The sequence below is a fragment of the Amblyomma mixtum genome, chromosome 7, assembly GCF_055824585.1.
Source record: "Amblyomma mixtum isolate Tamu chromosome 7, ASM5582458v1, whole genome shotgun sequence".
Classification (NCBI taxonomy): Eukaryota; Metazoa; Arthropoda; class Arachnida; order Ixodida; family Ixodidae; genus Amblyomma; species Amblyomma mixtum.
The window spans coordinates 85,771,724-85,785,527 of NC_143018.1; the positions used below are offsets into that span (position 1 = coordinate 85,771,724).

Sequence of the window (13,804 nt, forward strand, 5' to 3'; positions counted from 1 at the left end):
GAAAAGTTGAATGTTTGGAAAGTTCTTCGCGGATAATACGGCAGATGATGCCAGCTTAATTCAAGTGGTCGGTCGGTCGGTTTATGGAGTTTAACGTTTCAAAGTGACTCACACTATGAGAGACGGCGTAGTGGAGGGTTATGGATAATTTCGACCACCCGGCGTTCTTTAACAAGCGCTGATATCGCTCACCGACATCGCTCACGGGACTGCAGGCCTTCGCATCCGCCAAAATGCGAGCTCCGCGGCCGCGACCAAACACGTGTCTTTCGGGTCAGCAGCCGAGCACCATAACTAGACTACGCGGTGATTGTTGTTAAGAGGCTTCTTGAAATAACCATTAGCGACGGTGGCGACGTAAGGCTATCGCCCGAACTTCCCTTGGATGGAAGACCGAGATTTAACTCTTGAAATGTACTTCCAGGCGCAATGACATTGCTGGTGGAATCCAAGTTTTGCTTCCTGTGATATCTGCATATTCAGTGATGCCACTGAGAAGGTGGCTGGCATATTCACCTACGAGCATTCGTAGATTCACCACTTTTCAGAGGTTTAAGACCTCTTCAGTGTCTGTAGCCTACTTTTCGGCCGCTACTCGCACTATGTGTAGCAAGGTCTGTTTTGCGCACTACATTTCCGCAGCGGTATCTCCGAAGCTAAAGTGAATTGCTTCCAGGAAGCTTCCCTAGCTAGTTAAGGACGAATTATGGTTCTCGAATCAAGTCAAGGTGGTTCCATCTAATCACAGCACGACATTTGCTAGTTGAAGAATGGCGCCTCATGGGTTATACTTGTTCAACCACTGGTAGTTCGTAAAAAAGTGATGCACGACTCTTCCGCGGCCTTTGCAGATAAATGCCTGGCTCGCGGTACTGCTGTAAAGTTGACGCTGCATCTCCTCAGTGCCGTGCATCACTTTCTCAGGTCATCCTTACTGGCAACTGTGTCAGTCATGCGGTCATTCGCATGCTAAGTCCAGGGGTGTTTGTAGAAATCTACGCCGCAGATCCCCCAAACACAACGGCGTTATTTATTATTGCCAAATCATTTCTTGGCTCAACAGCGGCGTTCTTCCGACGAGACAAATCCATAGGCAATCCAATACTAGCCACATAACAATCCATACATTGGTTAAAATCGGCAAACAGTGCTTTCTTGGCAAAAAATAAAATAAACCAGAAAAATAAAAACAAAGTATTTTTAAAAAAACAAAAAGAACAAAAATAAAAAATAAATAGAATGAACAAGTAATAAAAATAAAAACAATAATAACGACAAAGAAAGAAAAAAAGGGAGGGACAAAGAGAGGACAGGGAAAGGCTTTCTCATTTCCTGCTCTTAATTTTTTTTCACACATGACATTAAAGTGCTGACTGGTGGCTGAGTACGAAGATCCTGACCTTCTTATTGGGCGTATACTCTTCATTTCGTTTCATTCAAAATCCTCAAGAAGCAATTTACATTATGGTTAAGGACCTAATATGTAAAATTAGTCAACATCTATGCGTTCTATTCTTCTTCTTCTTCTAACCTCTGTGGGAAGGCGTATGACCTCTGTGACACATTATCGCTGATCAACATAGCAGACGACTCCATGAAGGCAAGTGGTGTCTTTAAAAGCGGGGAGAACTCTACAGATGTCAGTTTTCATGACGGTATAAAACTTGCGTCACAACGTGCAGTAAAAATTTTCTTCAAAATAATCGCAGTTTAAATTGCCTCATCCTTTCTCTCTATTTCTGCGTGCAGGGAGCTGCAGTGGACAGAGATTCGAAGGCCTCGCTTATTCTTGCGAGGATTGTGGCTTTCATTTCGACGTTCATTTCAAGCCAAAAAAGGTATGTAAGAGCTCAGACTATAAGGCTAATGTATCGTGGTAATGTAAGCAGCACCGCTTGCTCTCGAGAGAACTAGCCCAGAAATATGTTTTTCCTTGCCTCAGAGCAACACCTCTTCTATGATAGTAGTAGTGGTTTATTCAAAATATTAATAAAAATGAAGGTAAAGGTTTTTACTAGCCCAGGCATCTGCCGTCGCTACGGGAAGCACCTGCTCTGGTGCAGCGGAAATAGAGGGATAGCAGGCAGGCTGCAGAAATTAAATGAAAGAGGTGAGGGGACAGCTAGAAACGATTAGGGAAGATAGATAGTATATGCAAGTATTCTATTTAAAAATTAACATATGTATAGGGCACTTTCATAATGCTAGAAGTAGCTCAAGGTGTTTTCTTCCCAAAACGGTTTGGTTTGGTTTGGTTTATTGGGGTTTAACGTCCCAAAGCAACTGAGGCTATGAGAGACGCCGTAGTGAAGGGCTCCGGAAATTTCCCCAGGTGGTCGAAATTTCCGGAGCCCTTCACTACGGCGTCTCTCATAGCCTCAGTTGCTTTGGGACGTTAAACCCCAATAAACCAAACCAAACCAAACCGTTTTGGGAAGAAAATACCTTGAGCTACTTCTTGACCACCAAGAATTTTTGTAGCGAAAGCTACATTGGCCACGAACTTGCGATTTCGCTGTGGCGGTGCTCCGAGGAGGCACAGAGACCAACCTTGAGCCGTTGCCTAGCAACCGCCGCAGCTGGCGGACGCCGCGCGTCCGCCGCGCCATCTGGCATGAAGTCACATCGCGTGCCTCATCGCGGAGCCGCTGCCGCCGTTTCGTATGACGTCACACAACTTGAGCCGTCGCTGCGCTCGCCTCTACTCGCTTCGCCAGCTGTGTCGCATGCTTCGCTACATATATCCTGGCATAGCCAAGCTAAGCCGCTGCCAGTTTTCTTTATTCTCGCAGAGTAAGCTCTTTCTCTCCGTCGTCATAGTAAGCCAACTCTCTACTTTCTACTCACCGTATGTATCTGAACTGTTGGGAAAACGGACAATATGATAAATGCCATACCCCTTCGTGACCTGAAAGGCCATGGTGTGCAGTCGCTACGACGATGCTGCCACCAAAACGCTTTACGCCAAGGTCGACGTGGCCTTTTGTAGAATGTGGTGCTTAATGTCTAGCCTGTGCGCTTTATTAGTTTTTTAGTGTTGTAGCCGAATCCTTAAGCTAGTACTACGCAATAATAACGTGAAAACGAGCGCAAGTGCTACACATGCCCGTTTTCTTCATATTCTGAAGTATATGCCCAGCAATTCTGGACAAAACCATTTTTCAACGGGAAACCGTTCATGAACGCAATATTTTCATATAATGTAAGATTTCATTAACACAAGCGATATATCCGCTGATCACTCGACGGCAGTCTTGTATTTCTCTATTAACGAATTTGCTATTGCGAAAAGCATTCCTACTTAATTTATATGGCAGTCTTAACTGTTCAATGCGATCGTTTGAAACATTTTAAAGTAAAGATTTCGGTACATAGCAGAAGGATATGGACCATTACTTTGAATATTTCATAACCATATCTTACAATATTCCAACGTTCAAAATTTTTCTCGAAGAATGTTGGACTTGGGTGCAATTGATGCATACGTTTCCCTTGATATGCAAACCCATGAGAAGGATGGTTTACCATTCTGTCTGGCCTCATTTACCCCTACCGAGAAGTTTTTTCAATCGTTTCTCTATTCCCCTTCGCAGTCTGTTTGGGCATGGCTGAAGACCAACGTGGCGCAGATGCACTACATGGAGATCCTTGTGGTCATACTGCTGCCGACAAGCCTGGCCACGTCGCTAATTTTGGGCTGGCTTGAGGCGATCTCGATCATGCGGCAGTCCTCTTGGCTGATGACTGTGACTTTCGGACTGCTGATGGTGATGCACACCTACTATTGGTTGCAGCTGGGTCTCGGTGCCGGAAGGTAGGACAGCCAACGAGAGCGCCTCGGCAGAAATTTGTGCAGCGCTAAAAAAGAGCAAAACGCTGAGACAGTGTGTAAATATTGAGCGTGAGCAATATCAAACGAATACTGGGTGAGTAGCCATCTTCGCTACATCCGGTACGGTACAAATATTTCGGCATATCCGGATATCTACTTTTTTTACGGCCAATGTTTACAGTGCAAGCAGAAAAATTGTTTGACACCACTTCGAATGTGCTAAGAATTAGTTTGGCCGTAATGGACGTATGAGGTTTCAAAAAGTCATGGTGTGGGGAGCCAGAGGTCGTAGGTTCGAGTCCCTTTAATACTTCGCCTTGATTCCACTAGTAACCTTATGTTCCTAACGCACTGGATCGTTTGATGCCACTCCGAACGTTCCACGCTATTTAGGTGGTCCACATTGTGTGCATCAATTGTACCACCTACTGGTCCCACTTGAATTGCCTTGTGTACCAACGCGAACTTCAGTAATGGGAGTATTAGAGGTAACGCTCTAAAAACTGACAGCGTTGCTTGATATTCTTCATAACCTGCCGCTTGAGGCTCTGTGTCAAGATGCAACTCGCTTTAAAATTAACTAATGGCGGGTCCAATGCAGAACTTCCCGTCATTAAGGATCGTAGCGGGGCTGGTTTTGAGCTACTCTGAGGGCTCTAAATGAATGTTTCTCCAGGCGGCTCTATGCGCCGTGCTTCTTGTAACCAAGACATTAGAAGAACAGAAACATGCCTCATGCGTCACCGACTCCTCTCTCTACGTGTATTGGAGCCGGTAAGGCAGTTCTTTAATTATCTGATGTTCGTTCAGTCTTGGGACAAAATTTGGTGGCGATAATTTTAACTTATGACAAGTTAAGACCCGAGATTGTGTTAAAATGCGTTACAGGAGTGTTTTCCATCATACGACTGCGCTGCCCGTTAACATTAGACGCGGTTCTCCGGGCTGCAAGACTGTTAGAAAACTTTCCGGCATAATGGCATGCCTCATATTGAGTGCTGCAGTGAAAGTGATTTTTTTAATTTTTTTAGAGGGTGATAACTGCGGATAGGATAGGATAGGATAGGATAGGATAGGATAGGATAGGATAGGATAGGATAGGATAGGATAGGATAGGATAGGATAGGATAGGATAGGATAGGATAGGATAGGATAGGATAGGATAGGATAGGATAGGATAGGATAGGATAGGATAGGATAGGATAGGATAGGATAGGATAGGATAGGATAGGATAGGATAGGATAGGATAGGATAGGATAGGAACACCTTGGACGTCCAACAGAAAGAGGGTAGCTAGAGGGCTACCCGCCGAGACGACGGCCGAAAGGTCTTTGCTCTCGGCGGCGGCTTCGGCCAGTCGGACGAGTTGTAGTTGAGTCTTCGGGTCGGAGAACAGCAGAAAGGCCTCTCACTGGTCTTTCAACTTTATGTGTCATCCCTCCCGGGTGGCATGAGGACACTACCGCAGTATGTGGTCTAAGGCGGCCCTAACTTCGCAGTTCGCGCATTTTTCTGAAAACTCCCCTGGGTACATAACACTCCAAAGGGCCGCGTTGGGAAATGTGTAAGTTTTTAACCGGCGCCAGCTGATGGCTTGTTATCTGGTTAAGAGTCTATCCGCTGGAGGAAGTCTACGTCTTTGAAAACGAGAGTGCTGTGTAATTTCTGTGTATCCCACCATGCGATCCCTGTCTGTGCTCACTCGGGTCCGCCCGCAAGGAAATACGTCGTTTGAACTCGTGGGTCGTCAGGGGGGAGACCCGGCCCCTGCTGAAATATAATATGGCAATTTTGGAACCACTGATGATATACTTTGTTTTTGTGCCTACACAAGGCAATGCTATGGCAGCTTCCTCCGCAATCCCTGGCTTACCAGTCAGTATAGAGGTACTTATATTTTGGAGTTGCTTATTATTGACGACCGCGAGGGTCATCGTGTTCTTGCCATACTCAGTGGCATCAACGTAGACCGCGTCTTCGTCTTTGTAGGAGCGGAAGCGTTTCTCGTCAAGCGCTTCTGCACGTTTAGCCCGGCGCACGGAGTGAGGAACAGGATGCATATTCCTGTATAGTGCTGGTACAGTTATAATGCTCTGAACCTTTTCGAGCCCGCCGACTTTGGCGGTTGTTCTGTTGCCTCGACTCAGATGAAGCCTGTCTAGAATGGCCCTGCCGGTTGTGGTCCCGGCTAAGCGTTCAATTTGGGACGTTCTTACTGCTTCGATAATTTCTTCCAGGGTATTCTGCATGCCTAGCTCTAAGAGGCGGTGAGTAGATGAGTGGATGGGCAACCCTGGAGCTTGCTTCGCGCACCGCCTAATAATTCCATCTATCTTTTCCTTTTCTGCCACTTTTAAGATCGAAGGAAAGGGGCAACATACTTGATACGGGTAACTGCGACGGCCTGTATCAGTCGCAGGAGATTGTGTTCTTTCATGCCGTGTCTCCAGTTGGCAATCCGCTGTATGACGCTCATAGTTTGTTGTGTGCAGCTCTCGATCTTAGTTGCTGCATCCCCGTCATACCCGTTGCTTTGTATAATCATGCATAGAATTCTGATTTTTTTCAACCTGAGGGATCTCCGTCCCTTGCACTTGTAATTTGATGTTAGGGACGGTTCTTCTTGCACGAAGGCAGAGCCTTCGCTAAAAGGCCTGATTCCGTCTCTCTCTTGCACAAGGCTGAGGTAGAGACCAGCAGGTCTTAAACGAGCAGTCTTCAATACGACACGATCTGATGAAGATACGTAATTGAAATTCATGTCCTAAGGCAAAGGCCTGCGTTGTCGTGCCGAATACGACTCTTTGTGTCGGTGCAAAGTGATCGATGAGAAAAAGGACTCCCGCCCCCATGAACTTCGCCATTAGGAGGCGTCGTTTGTCCCCAGATGCTTTCCGTGGGGTGCGTTCTGATGCAATCCGAATTTTTCCATTTTTGTATTGCGAAAGCAATATTACGACCGGTTTCAGCCGTTCGCGTCGGGACGGCTGCGAGGCACGTTTGATCTTGAAGGGCGGCACGAGGCGCTGCCCTCGCCGCACTCTTGCCAGCTGCGGAATGTGGAGAGGAGGCTGGAGAACGAGGGGTGGGGGTATAAGATGCGTTCGTTCGCTTGCCGGCTCCATCGTTATGCCGCCTGAAAAACAGAAAGGGAGGCTACGTCGGCTTGCCGAAGCCTGGAAACGACAACGGGCTTCGGAGACAGATGAAGAACGCCAACAGCGCCTTGCTAAGCGGCGCGCTCAAGACGCTGCTAGACGGGCGCACCCCGCCTCTATCGATACCGAATCGTCTACAACCGGTGATGATCAAGAATGGAACGCTATGGATGCTTACGCAACCTACTAGGCTTAACCAAAGGTAAACCTTAGCAACTTTTTGTTGGGCCTCACTTGACTTGGCTCAGAAGACGAGTGTGAGACGTCATGTCGTATGCGACAAATGACTTTCAAGAGTTGGGTACACAAATGGCCACACTGGAAGTGATTCGAAATGCTTCAATTACTACAGCATTCCTCGCTTTAGTAACACGGGTTGTCAAGCATCTGAGATCAAGCGAAATAGCTCTGGATACCAGTTAACCAAGACAGACTTTCGGTTGAAAAAAACACTATATTTCGCTGTTCCGAATTTTGTCTAGATGGTAGGACATCGTGAGCATATCGTGTTAGGATTCCCGGGAGCCCGCCCTCCGCCAGTGAGCATGCGCTGATGATGCCGATGCTGCAGGTGCTTGCGCAGGGTGGATGGATGGAAGATAGGAGCGTCCCCTTTGAAACGGGGTGGTGGCAATTGCCACCATGCTCGGCTTTCTTCTTTATTTTTGTTTAGCTGTGTTATAAATCGTCATTAAAATTCGTCATTTTCTTTCAATACGGTTTCCTACACTTCTAACTTATGTCACATCTCTGTTTTTCAGTCACCAATCTTCCTATCGCTTTTTGCTAACTTCCACTTGAGACTTATTTACATGAACATTGTTATCTCTAAACCCTAGGGCCTCAGGAAAAGTGACTGCCTGCATCGACATCCGGATGCAAACCATCATATTTGAGTATGCAGTGTTCAATTCATCATCATCATCACCCTGACTACGCCCACTGCAGGGCAAAGGCCTCTCCCATGTCTCTCCAATTAACCCTGTCCTTATCCAGCCGCGTCCACCATATTCCCGCAAATTTCTTAATCTCATCCGCCCACCTAATTTTCTGCCGCCCTCTGCTACGTTTGCCTTCTCTTGGAATCCACTCCGTTACCCTTAAGGACCATCGGTTATCTTGTCTTCGCATTGCATGCCCTGCCCACGCCCACTTCTTCCTCTTGGTTTCAACTAGGATATCATTAACACGCGTTTGTTCTCTCACCCACTCCGCCCGCTTCCGATCTCTTAACGTTACACCTATCATTTTTCTTTCCATAGCTCGCTGCGTTGTCCTTAACTTAAGCTGAACCCTCTTTGTTAACCTCCACGTTTCTGCCCCATAGGTGAGTACCGGTAAGATACACCTGTTGTATACTTTTCTCTTGAAGGATATTGGTAAACTGCCATTCATGATCTCAGATACCCTGCCATATGCGCTCCCCCCCATTCTTATTCTTCTAGTTATTTCCCTCTCATGATCTGGATCAGCTGTCACTACCTGCCCTAAATAGACATATTCTCTTACTACTTCCAGCACCTGGCTATCAACTGCGAACTGCTGTTCCCTTGCTAGGCTGTTGAACATTACTTTGGTTTTCTGCATGTTAATTTTTAGTCCCACCGTTCTGCTCTGACTGTCTAATTCATTGATCATGCTTTGCAGTTCATGTCCTGAGTGACTTAGCAAGGCAATGTCATTAGCGAATCGCAAATTACTTAGGTATTCTCCATTAACCCTTATCCCCAACTGTTCCCATTTCAGGCCCCGGAATACCTCCTGTAAACAGGCAGTGAATAGCACAGGCGAGATCGTGTCTCCCTGCCTGACACCTTTCCTTATTGGAATTTTACTGCTGACTTTATGAAGAATTATTGTAGCTGTGCAATCGTGATAAATATCTTCCAATATTTTCACATAACACTCTTCCACACCCTGATTCCGCAATGCCTGCATGTCTGCTGAGGTTTCTACTGAGTCGAATGCTTTGTCGTAATTAATGAACGCTATATTTAGGGGCTGGTTATATTCTGCGCATTTCTCTATCACCTGATGGATTGCGTGAATATGATCCATTGTCGAGTATCCTTTACGAAAGCCTGCTTAATCCTTTGGTTGATTGAAGTCTAAGGTTTTCCTGACCCTATTAGCGATTACCGTAGTAAATACCTTGTAGGCAACAGACAGTAAGCTGATCGGTCTGTAATTCTTCAAATCCTTGGCGTCTCCTTTCTTATGAATTCAGATAATGTTACCGTTATTCCAAGCTCTAGGTACGCTCGAGGTCACAAGGCATTGCGCATACCACATGTGTCTTCATCTTCGCTAAATCTTTTTTTTTTTTGTAGCTGCGCGTCCTAAGACACCCCGACCTAGCCGCAAAGAGTAGGGCACTCTGCCTCTTGAGTTACAACAGAACAATTCTTTCCTCATCTGCCTTCCTGATCCTGACCTGCAGGAAACCTAGCGCCATCTGGCATCCTGAAGGCAATCTGCGGCTGCGCAATGATGGCGCGTTTCTTCCCGGTACTCCGGTAACGGCAGCGGTAACACGATACACAGTTTGCCAAAGGTGTCTTATAGAGTTTGCCCTGGACTTTGCCGCAGGTCGTACATGGAGGTGTACAATGCCTGGGAGCCACAGTGTGACACGGGGTTCATCTCCAGTCTAGTCGACGGGCTGGCACTGGAGCAGGCAGAAGCACTGGCCCGTGCCAGGGCCACGGTGCACGCGGCACAAGCAGGAGGCGAAGCGGGAGACACGGGAGACCCACCAGGCCGCAAGGCCGAGTGAAGGAATAATGCGTCACCCCCGCGCACAGGAAAAGATTCGCGTTGGCCTATTGAGTTTCGCCGCAATCTGCACGGCGCAAAACGCAGGATTAAACCTGACAAAAACGACTTTGTTTCTATCGTTTCTCTATCCTTATGCGTTACTCTAAAGAGGAGCTTGAATAAACTAGACAACCACCACCAGCACACCCAATCGGCTCAGTATTGCTGTCGGTCCTACAAAGGACCTGAGTGAAACCATCCATATTCAATATTAGATGGATTACCTGTGCTATTTAGGGCACTTTGTACAGTGATATGATGAGGGAACGCTCGCTGTGTCGACGTATTGGCGCTGACGACCTCGAACCTGATCATTGGCTACTTGAAGACCTTCAGCTTGTAACCACTGGATTTTGTCTTACAGCTAAAAGCTTTGACGATTATTGGGTGGTTATAGTCCTTTCGTGAGCCTAACCGATCGGTGCGCACAGTGCCACTCAGTTCTACCCATAATTGCTTTCTTCACAAGTTAATCACTATAAATTTTGAGGTCTCGTAGTTTCTTGTTTGCTTTTCTTGCGAGCCTTTGAGTATTAACTTTTTGTCAAGAATGCGATTTCTCAGGTCACCTACGAGAGCAACAACGCTACCCTTTGTGTCATGCTTTTCTGAGAGATTCGTCAATGTATAAAAAATACGCTGACTTTCCAGCCCGATGCAGTTCAACAGGATGGCCGTACGCCTGACTCTCGCGCGAGAGAGAAGAGGAAGCGGAGAGACTACAGATCGGCTCGACCGTTTGCTGCGTGTACTGCTTCTTAATTTCTGATTAGCCCTTCTTACAATCCAACAAAAATTTATATGACGGAGAGGTTATCTATTCAGCAGAGAATGCTACAAGAAGTTATTTATTGAACCAACGCATTTACTTCAAGTTCATGCTGCTGGTCGGATTTAGGGACACCTGTCCGCACCTCTGAATCTTCATCGAAGCCCTGAATTTTGGTCCTGCTATCAATCAAACTTGAATGAGCACATGCAGTTGCCGTGATATCACCCTATATAGTCTAATTAGCGTCTATGTGTTGCCAGATGAGCCCACTCTACCATACGGGCACGGTGCCATGAGAAGCCCCGGTGACTCGCTGATGGTGGAAAAGTGAAGCGCAATGCAATTTGTGCCGATGGCATAGCGTTAACTACCAGGCTGTTTTTATTACGATAATTGTTTCATCGGCTGTATACACTCCACGAAGGCCCCTGTCTAGCAACGCCCGAAGCACATCCTGTTAGCTGCTGGAAGAGCTGTAGATAAAACGGGACTTTGCATTGCTTGAACAATGGGCTATTCTCTTCCGGTAGCCCTGTTCTCAGCGCACCGCGCGGCTGCACTTGCGGTCGGATCGCACCTGTCATAACTGTGTCATCCGGCATGGTGACACGGCAGTCCTTGCAATCTTTAAGAGTCTGCAAGGGCTGCTCGAGGACTGCAGCGTCCTTGAACAGAGCCAAGGCGTGCATCAGCTGGCCTGTAAATTTCGTGCTACACCCTTTAAATGCGGGCGTTTCCAAGCGGTTAACTCCTTATTTGGTACCTACGACCACTTCAAGCTAGCCGCAGTAACTAAGCTTCTTCCAAGGCATGGCGCAGTACAATTCACCTTCAGGTAATGTACCTTTATTACAGAGCCCAAACTAGACCTAAAAATCGACGTGCAGTAAGCCGAACGGCAATGTGCTTCCAACGCTACATGTCGTCGGAATAAATGTTCGTCATGCCCCAGGCTGGCAACTAGGTTCACAAATGACAGGCACCACCTGATCTCCTGCGTTCTGAAATCAAAGCGACCCAGGTGGTGCCCTGAGGCGCCTCATAACTGCCAATCAACGCGGGTGCATTGTTCTGCCGAAGCAAGGGCTCCAGCGGCTCGTCAGGGTTGAGTACCAATGATAGAGGGTCGGAGACGGCGCCTCCGACCGTGAACCGCTTGGCTGCACTGGAGTAACCGCTCCTTCTGGTATTGGAAGTCCTCCTCACGGTGGTCCGGAAACTAGGACGACGTCCCAGCGATATCGCAGCCACCGACGTTCCAGCACCGGTTGAGAGAGGTGAGCTAGTCGCTGATGCAGCAGGCCTCTACGGCGCCTTCGTCCTCAGGGAAGCCCTCCGCGTCCAGCACGCATGCGTAGTTCTTTCTCACGCACTGAGCGTAGCAGCCGGCGCAGACAGAGTGGCAGTAAGTGAGCAGTCCCATCACCGGCATCCGCCGCTGCACGCATTCGTCCCGGTGCTGGATTGGAGGAAGGGACACTGGCAAGCCCGTCCGTCGCCGCCAGTCCACGTCACTGCCAGGGCAGAACACCCCGTAGGTGCACCCTTGGCGCTCCTGTGCCGGGGACATCTTGTCCTGGGTCCTCCTCCGCAGATAACGCCCTTGACGCCACTGGAGAGAGCAGGGCTGATCCCGCCAGTTGTACCTACACAAAGGTCCCGTCTTCACAAACAGCGAAGCACCAACAGCAGCAGGATTGCCAATGAGCTCTCAGACCGGTGTCCGAGGCTAACATGCGCGTGCACTATAACGCAGCGCGAGGGGATCAGAGCACACGCAAAGAGGAAAAAACTGCTTCTTTTAGAGCGCAGCCCTTTGGCGCCCGTTTCTGGCATTGGCGGCGTTGCCGTTGTCCATTGTAACCATCAGCAGACACCTCAGTCGCGCTTTAAGCTGCGAAAACAATGGCGCAGGGTGCTTGAAAAACAAAGGAAAGGCGCATAACGGCCCCCTTGGAACAGTGGACACTTCAATTGTGCCTTAAGCTAAGTGGTTGTAGTGACAGATGTGCGCTGCATGCATTTGCATTGACAACGTTGTGCCATTTTAAAGAATGGAGGAACGCATAACTGGCTCCCTGGGTCAGTGAACGCCTGAATCGCGCTTATAGGTATACGTGGGGAGATGAGAGAGAGAGAGAGATGTGGGCTGCAGGCGTTAGCGCTAGCAAAGGTGAGCGAACTCTCGCGATCAACCATTAACTGCCGCCTGCCTGGGTGGCAGGGTGGGTGGGGACTTTAATGTACATATAAAGACAAACAGGAATTTCTTACCACTTATGCGGGAGAACATCCGGTTCCTCTCGCTCGTAACGCCTCCCACAGCTGTGAAAACCTCGCGAAATATTTGCACAAATCTCGTCTTTGAGAAGCAGGCATTGGTGCAGCAAGTCGAGCATATATCCATCTATTTCTCCGAACACAAAGCTTCCTTCATGACAGTCAAGAAGTGTTAGTGGAGTGTTTCTTGGAGAAGGAAAATTTGTAAAATATAACAAGTTGTCTGTAATTGGTTATACTTGACTTGCTCGAATTCTTTGCCTCAGTATATCGAAAAGCTGAATCAGCTGATGAGCTGCGCTCAAATTTTGCTTTAGGAAGTAACGTAATCGGCAATTTTTTTCTACCTTAAACTCAAGAACAAAACGGCAAATCCCCCTCAAAAGGGGCCTTCCAACCAATCGCATCGACAGATTGTCATGACGTCGTGGTTAATCCCTTTATTGGTCCTGCTAGCAATGACATTGCAGCGTGTGGCGGATGAAAGGGAATCAACCACGGGTTAATAGGATTAACCAAGGTGTCATGAAAGTCGGTCAGTTTCATTGGCTCGAGGGCCCTTCTTTGAGGTGTATCTGCGCCTTTTTCCTGAGTCGTGTCCGACTACAATGCTCAGGTATTAAAAAGAGCGAGAATTGGAGAGTATTCCGCATTTTGTGGAGAAAGGGATTGGAGTATGTGGCTGAGGCGTGTACGCGGACGAGACGCTCTCTTTCAGCTTTTCACATCTCTGACGACACTCCTCTGTCTGCACGTGGCGGTTAATTGTGTACCAGCCGCTGTGGCTCAGTTGATGGATGGTCGACTACTAAGCCGTAGGAACCGTGCTCAATCCCGGCCGCGGCTGCAGAACTTCGCTGGAGGTGAAACGCTACCGACCGGGCTGCCATCGTTATGGACCGCAGGAACATAAACGGTTGAGTGAAATGGTGCCGTGCGGGGGA

The 13,804-nt window shown here is 47.9% G+C and overlaps 1 protein-coding gene across 1 annotated transcript in view; it reads left to right on the top strand.

Annotated features, from left to right (window-relative positions):
- The window catches only part of LOC149336701 (uncharacterized), a 37,502-nt gene extending 27,712 nt beyond the window's left edge, over positions 1–9,790 (top strand). Inside the window, exons 11-13 of the mRNA XM_089554213.1 lie at positions 1,750–1,838; positions 3,594–3,814; positions 9,581–9,790. Of these exons, the coding sequence (XP_089410339.1) occupies positions 1,750–1,838; positions 3,594–3,814; positions 9,581–9,767 (497 nt within the window). The 3' untranslated portion in view covers positions 9,768–9,790. The remainder of the gene's footprint in view (positions 1–1,749; positions 1,839–3,593; positions 3,815–9,580) is intronic.
- The last annotated feature ends 4,014 nt before the right edge of the window (positions 9,791–13,804 follow it).